General features: G+C 56.3%; 1 protein-coding gene across 5 annotated transcripts in view; it reads left to right on the top strand.

Moving 5' to 3' along the window:
- ARHGEF15 (Rho guanine nucleotide exchange factor 15) overlaps positions 1-5,342 on the top strand; it is an 11,029-nt gene extending 5,687 nt beyond the window's left edge. For 2 of the 5 annotated variants that reach the window (XM_059378872.1, XM_059378873.1), the window contains exons 10-16: positions 1,189-1,263; positions 1,379-1,471; positions 1,551-1,711; positions 1,827-1,979; positions 2,139-2,221; positions 2,333-2,437; positions 3,722-5,342. In XM_059378872.1, the coding sequence (XP_059234855.1) occupies positions 1,189-1,263; positions 1,379-1,471; positions 1,551-1,711; positions 1,827-1,979; positions 2,139-2,221; positions 2,333-2,437; positions 3,722-3,873 (822 nt within the window). In that variant the 3' untranslated portion in view covers positions 3,874-5,342. The remainder of the gene's footprint in view (positions 1-1,188; positions 1,264-1,378; positions 1,472-1,550; positions 1,712-1,826; positions 1,980-2,138; positions 2,222-2,332; positions 2,438-3,721) is intronic. The other 3 variants (XR_009400192.1, XR_009400193.1, XM_059378874.1) reach the window with 3 other exon arrangements.
- Positions 5,343-6,793: the final 1,451 nt, after the last annotated feature.

Below are 6,793 nucleotides of genomic sequence, written 5' to 3'. Positions count from 1 at the left end.
CCCCCCCCCCCCCCCCCGCACTGGCCCCCTTGGGGAATTCTCCCCGGGCTTCTCAATCCAGGACACACCAAGCCTTCCCTGGAGGTAAACAGATGTCTCCGGGAGCCATCTGGGTGCAGCTGAAAAGCGCCCCTGGCTAGAGACGCGAGTTCTAGACCTAGCTCTGCTGAGAACTGGCTGAGGGACCTTCGACAGGTCCCTTCCTTTCTCTGGGTTTCAAGAGGAATATGGGGGGTGGTCTTTGGGCTCTCTCACCGCATGCCTTTTCGATGGCAGAGATGTCACTCCCAAAGAGGCAAAAATTAGTTCTTCGGGGGGAAAATCTTTGCCATGCCAATGTTGGTGGTACTCCCAAGGGCTCGTAAATAGACACGCAGTGTATCTGGGGTATTAATATGTCATGATGGGTGGGACACTTAGGGAAAAGCTGTCTAAAAGGCTTCCCCGTGGAGAGAGAGGCAGAGTGGGGAGTGGGGGTGGGATCAGATTGAGAAAGACTTTTCCTGGCAAAGTAGAAACTTCTCCCTAAACCAGGTGATGCAATGGGGGTGCCTTGGTGTGAGGAGTCCCCATCTAGATTATCGGCATTTTCATATCCTGTTCAGCTTTGTGTATCCCCAGTGTAGACAACCTAATAATTGTAACACTAGTCATAGCAGTTACAGGGCTACAGAGTGCCCCGTCCTCGACATGGTTCTAAGTGCTCTGTACCTGTTTACCCTTACCAACAACTGTGGGTAGGAACTGTTATTGACCCCACTTCGTAGATGGGAAAACTGAGGCACGGAAAATAATTGAGAGAGGCAACGTGTGAATCTGGGCACTCTTAGTCACTCTGCTACATTGTTGGCACTAAGAGTTGTGGTTGATAATGATTAAAACAGTAGCAACCCTCTCTTTTGTATTTCCCATGTACCCAGGACTATGCCGAGCCCTTTATGTCTCCTTACCTCACTGAATCCTCACAACAGGGCTATTGGTGGTATGCTAGGTGTGTTTTCTCCCCATTTGACAGATGGGGAAAACTGAGGCTTGGGGAGGTAACCCGAGGTGCTCAGGGTTGTGCAGGCAGTGAGAGGTGAGGTCTCTTGGCCTGATCAAGGTTGGTTCCCCAACACGTGAACCCAGATTAAGCATTTTGTCAAGCCAGGTGGGTTCCTATTAACTGAAGCTCCGCCTTGTCCCCAGAATATTCTGCGCCAGACAGAGGAGGGGTCCAGTCGCCAGGAGAATGCTCAGAAAGCCCTGAGTGCTGTCAGCAAGGTAGGCAGCAGGGATGCTGGGGTTGGGAGGGGACAGGGACAGGGGCGGGCAGAGGGTGGGTGGGAGAAGAGGTAGGGGTGCGTGGGGGTGGGTGACACGACTCCCCTAACCCCAGATCATTGAGCGTTGCAGCGCTGAGGTGGGGCGCATGAAGCAGACGGAGGAGCTGATCCGTCTCACCCAGAGGCTGCGCTTTCACAAAGTCAAGGTCGGTCCCTGCCCTGGTTCCCACCTTCCCTTTCCCGATCCCCACCCCCAGTGCTGCAACAAGCCCCGTGCTCTCACAGGCCCTGCCCTTGGTGTCCTGGTCCCGGCGCCTGGAGCTGCAGGGGGAGCTGACCGAGCTCGGCTGCAGGAGGGGCGGAGTGCTGTTCACCTCGCGCCCTCGCTTCACCCCCCTCTGCCTGCTGCTTTTCAGTGACCTGCTGCTTATCACTCAGCCCAAGAGGTGGGTCCCAGGGAGGGAGGGCGCCTGGGCTGGGGGAGGGAGGAGGGGTCCGGCAGGATCCCTGTCCTCCCTCTCAACCGCCTCTCCTCCCCAACCCACCCCCTCCACCGGGCAGCGGGCAGCGGCTACAAGTTCTGGACTATGCCCATCGCTCCCTGGTCCAGGCCCAGCAGGTTCCAGACCCATCCGGACCCCCCACATTCCGCCTCTCCCTTCTCAGCAACCACCAGGGCCGCCCCACCCACCGGCTCCTGCAAGCTTCGTCCTTGTGAGTTGTGTCTCCTTCAGAAAACATCCTGGGAACCCTCACTAGGCTTCTCAGAGCCCACCACCCTCCTCCTCCTCTGTCTCCCTCTTCTGCAGCCCTTGTCTGTCCCCAAGAAGGACCTCTTGGTTCAAATGTGACTCCTCCCTCTGTCCCCACCAGATCAGACATGCAACGCTGGCTGGGAGCCTTCCCAACCCCGGGCCCCCTACCCTGCTCCCCGGATACTGTATATGAGGACTGTGGTGAGTGTCCCCCAGAGGGGAGGAGGGAAGGAAATGTGAGGCTTCAGGGGAAGATGGGGGAGAAGCTAAAAAGAGTCTCTATCCCACTATGTGTCACTCGCCCCCAACCAGACTGTTCCCAGGAACTGTGTTCAGAGCCTTCTGCAGCAGCCAGGACAGAGGGACGAAGGCTGGAGTCTAGGGCTCCCCCCAAGCACCCACACAAGAGCCCCGAAGGTGAGAAATTCTTGTAGTTATTATTCGTTCAGTGAATTTTTATTAAGCACCTCCTGGGTGCTGCTTGCTGTCCCAGGCCCTGAGATTCTTGCCCTGCTGGAATGCACGTTCCAGTGGAGGAGAAACAACAAAGAATTAACAAGATATACAAGTAAATGATACTGGCGCGCCTGACCGGAATATCCGACTCTTGATCTCGGGGTCATGAGTTCGAGCCCCACTTTGGGTGTAGAGATTACAATGCTACAGTGTGTCTGACAGTTATAAGTACTGTGGGAAAACACAAGTGGAACAGAGTCAAGGAGGTCAGGAGTCCCAGGGTTGGGTAGGATTACGATTTAAAATTGGGAGGTCAAGGAGCACCTGGGTGGCTCAGTCATTAAGTGTCTGCTTTTGGCTCAGGTCATGATCCCAGAGTCCTGGGATTGAGCCCTGCATCAGGCTCCCTGCTCAGCGGGAAGCCTGCTTCTCCCTCTCCCACTTCCCCTTCTGTGTTCCTTCTCTCACTGTGTCTCTCTCTTGTCAAATGAATAAATAAAATCTTTTTTTTTTTAAAGATTTTCTTTATTTATTTGACAGACAGAGGTCACAAGTAGGCAGAGAGGCAGGCAGAGAGAGAGGAAGGGAAGCAGACTCCCTGCTGATCAGAGAGCCAGATATGGGGCTCGATCCCAGGACCCTGGGATCATGACCTGGGCCGAAGGCAGAAGCTTTAACCCACTGAGCCACCCAGGTGCCCCAATAAATAAAATCTTAAAATAATAATAATAAAATAAAATCGGGAGGTCGAGATGTCCCTCCATGAGGAGGCATATGTGAGCAGTGACTTGATAGAGGTGAAGAACTTAGGCACATGGTATCTGGGGGAAGAGTGTCGGGGAGCCCAGACAGGAGTCAGTGCAAAGGCCCTGTGGCCAGTGCATTTGAGCAACAGTAAGGAGGCCACTGTGCTAGAGGGAGTGAGAAAAGGGGAGAGGGGCAGATGAGGTCACAGAGGTAATGGGGACCAGACCATGCGGATCCTCTTAGATTCCCCTGAGAAGTCCTGCTCTTCCTCTGAGTGAGATGAGCGGCCATTGCAGGGCTGAACAGGAGGGACTCCCATCCTCTGTTGCTGCTGTGGCCTCCGCCTCTAATGTCATTTCTCGTGATGCTCCAGGCTTCTTCACTAATCCCTGCACTCACTGGGACCCTTGGGCATTAGACCCCATGGGACCTCCTCCTTTCCTTCCCGACCTCTTCCCTCCCTTGGTTCCACTTGGGCCCGTGTCTCTCTTTCCACAGGCTGGCTGAAGGGGTTTCCGGGGGCCTTCCCTGCCCAGTTGGTGTGTGAAGTCACAGGGGAACACGAGAGGAGGAAGCACCTTCGGCAGCACCAGAGGCTCCTCGAGGCTGTTGGGCCCTCTTCGGGCTCCACCAGTGCCTCCCCACCCTAATGCAGGATGGGCGGCGGTGGTGCACAGGCGGGGACAGCTGGCAGCTGGGCGCGGAGAGGACAAAGCTCATCCATCCATCGGATTCGCTGTCAGTGGAAACGCTACCTCTATTGGCAACCAATAGGGACCAAGCTTCGGGAGAAGGCAGCCAATGAAAACAAGGCCGTCGGAGCCTACCGGCGAGGGATGGCTTGAGTGGGTGGCCAATGGAGACAGAGGCCTGGTGCAGAGCAGCCAATGGGTCCTGAGCTGGTTGAGCCGCTGGCCAATGAGTATCCCTGCTCGCTCACAGCCAAGGAAGACTAATAAACTAAGTCAATAAAGTTTTTAAAAAGGGCTGCGCTGGAAATGAAGGCCCGGGATAAAATAGCCAACAGCAGTGAGCAGGGACGTCCAGCCATGGAAGGTGGTCCGGGCCCCAGAGACCTGTGCTGCCCCTGCTTGGTTCTATAGCAATGACTGTCCTGCCCTTTGAGTGTGGGAAGCGCTTCATTCCATTCCTGGGGGGCCTCCTGTGCCCTCTGAAGCCACTTCCTCTCTTCTAGAAGAATCCAGAGTGAGTGTCTCAGAGAATCGGCGCGTGTGTCCCTGTGTCTCTGTAGGTGTCAGGGGAGGTGTCCTAGGGAAGGCGGTGTGTGGGGGGTCCCGCCTCCTCCCCGGGGACTGAGCGCTCTATTTCTCCCCTCACCCCCTGCTTTTCCTGTTATTTTCTCCAAGAAGACAGGAGGTCTGGGCTCCCCCGGAGGTGATGTGCTGGGTGTGGCTTGGCAGCCAGAGGCCAGAGTGGGGTAGGAGAAGCCTGAGCTCTGGGCCAGTGGTCCACGGCAGCTGGAGGGTGATGCTGGGGCTCAGCCACACAGCCTGGTAGAGGAGCCCGAGGGACTGAAGACGGCCAGTAGCCGCGGCCTGAAGCCCCCGGAGGCTTCCTTGCCCCAACCTTGGCCTCCAAACTGAACTGTAACCAGCCATCCATCCAGCTCAGCTTCGGGCTTTACAATGGCTCTGGGCCCCAGATTTTGGGGGAAAAAACAGGAGCTGTGGATCGTGGGCCACCCGGGGAGCCTCTCCAGCTTTCCTGCCTTCATCCTGGACCTCTCATGGAAACTCTGAGCTCACCAGTGGCGAGGGAACAAAGAGCCAGTGTGGCGTCCCAGCCCTACCCCAGCATCTCATTCCAGGGGAGAAAGTGCCCCAGGAGATGCCAGAAGGAGGTGAGGGATGGAGACAGAGCAGAGCCCACAGTTGCTGGTGACTCGGCCTGGCACCAGGCCTTCCCTGAACTGGGCCGTCACACTGTCCCTTCAGCTCACGTATGGCAGCTGGCCCAGGACGGCAACTGCCCCCCAACTGCAGGAGGGGCAAGGACTCTGGGAGGCTGGGAGGGAGAAGGGGACTGCCCTTTGGCCACCCAGGACTTTGCACAGTGCCTGGCTTATGAGAAACCCTCAATAAATGTTGGTGGGCCTGTACTGGGGGGAGCGTGTGCTTAAAGGAACAATAGTCTCCAAATTTGGCTTTGTAAGGGGGTGAGGCTGCTTGCAACAACATTCTTTGAGAGCTGTGGTCAGTTAGGCTGGGAGTGGGCCTTGGAGACCAGGAGCATGGCCCCAGTATGTTGGCCCACTCCTAGTTTCTGAGGAATCTAGGGATCTAGGTTGTGGTAGGTCTGCAGAGGGAGGCAGGAATAGAGGGCTGGTGTGGGCTGGGGAGGAGCACAGGGCCAGGCCAGGTATGGCTGGGGCTCCAGCAGGGGAAAAGCTGCAAGCGAGAAGGACAGAAAGGACAGTAAGTCAGCAGCAAATGTCCTTTACCGACCAGCCAAGCATCTCTGTTCAATGCAATTCAATTCGCCACGTGTTTATTCAGTGCCTTCTAGAACATAGTGATGCGGAGATGAAAAAAAACAAGGGTTTTGCCCTCTAGGAGCCTACATTCTGGGAATGACAAGAAGGAAGCAGCCCTGGGAGCTTTCTAGGGGTGGTCACAGGGGGCCTGAAGTCCAGGAAAAGGAGGTAGTGGTCATGGGAGGGAGCTGGTGCACATGCTCCTTTAAGTTTTCTGGTTGGGGAGCCCCTCCCCACTCTCTACTCTCCTCCCTTCTTCCTCTGAGATATTGAGCCAGACAGGCAGACATGCAGAGGCTGACCCAAAGCTACACAGGTACCCTCTATACACTCCCTCCCAGCTTCCCCCATTCCTGTCCCTACAGATGTCTCCATTCTCCGGTTCAGATGTCCTGATACTGGGATAATGGGGAGATGGGGAGAGGACAAGAGTTGTTCTGGGGACACAAGGCACATAAAATGCAGCCACATGTCCCTAAAGGGACAGAAAAGGCAGGGAGGGAAGGGGTTGGCATGTTTCTGTTACCTTGGAGGCCTCTTTATGTTGGGGCGGGGGTGACCTGGGTGTGTCTGTGCAGTCCTGGAGGGGTCTGCCTTCTGCGGGCCTGTGGGGGGGGCACTCAGCATCAACCATAGGGGGAAGGGGTGCGGGCAGGAATGAGGGCCACCGTGCACGCAGAGTGGATGAGGGAAGGAATGGGACCGGGTAAGGAAGACAGAGGAGGCGGAATAGCGGGGAGGCGGTAGAGGTGGTACTTGGGGGCGATGGGTCACCCGTTCCATCCTGCATTCCTCCCCTCTCCCTCCCACACACCCCAGGCGTCCATCAGCCTCTCCTTCTTTGTGCAGCTCCTTCCTGCCCCTCTGGGTGCTTTGGGCAACTTTCTTGGAGGTGTGGTAGGAGGCTCCAGGGGAGAAGGCCCCTCTCAGGGCTGCTCAGTCTGCCACTCCAGGCATGGTGGAGGGGGTAGCGGGGACACATGTTGCATTACCCCATTCCTTCACATTCTGCCATGCTGGGGGGATGGAAGAAACAAATATTGTCACAGACTTAGGAAAGGTGCAGGAGGAGGGGA

Source organism: Mustela nigripes, chromosome 16, assembly GCF_022355385.1.
Source record: "Mustela nigripes isolate SB6536 chromosome 16, MUSNIG.SB6536, whole genome shotgun sequence".
Classification (NCBI taxonomy): domain Eukaryota; kingdom Metazoa; phylum Chordata; class Mammalia; order Carnivora; family Mustelidae; genus Mustela; species Mustela nigripes.
Note: the sequence above shows the minus strand (reverse complement) of the source record. Positions and strands in the feature narration are given on the sequence as shown.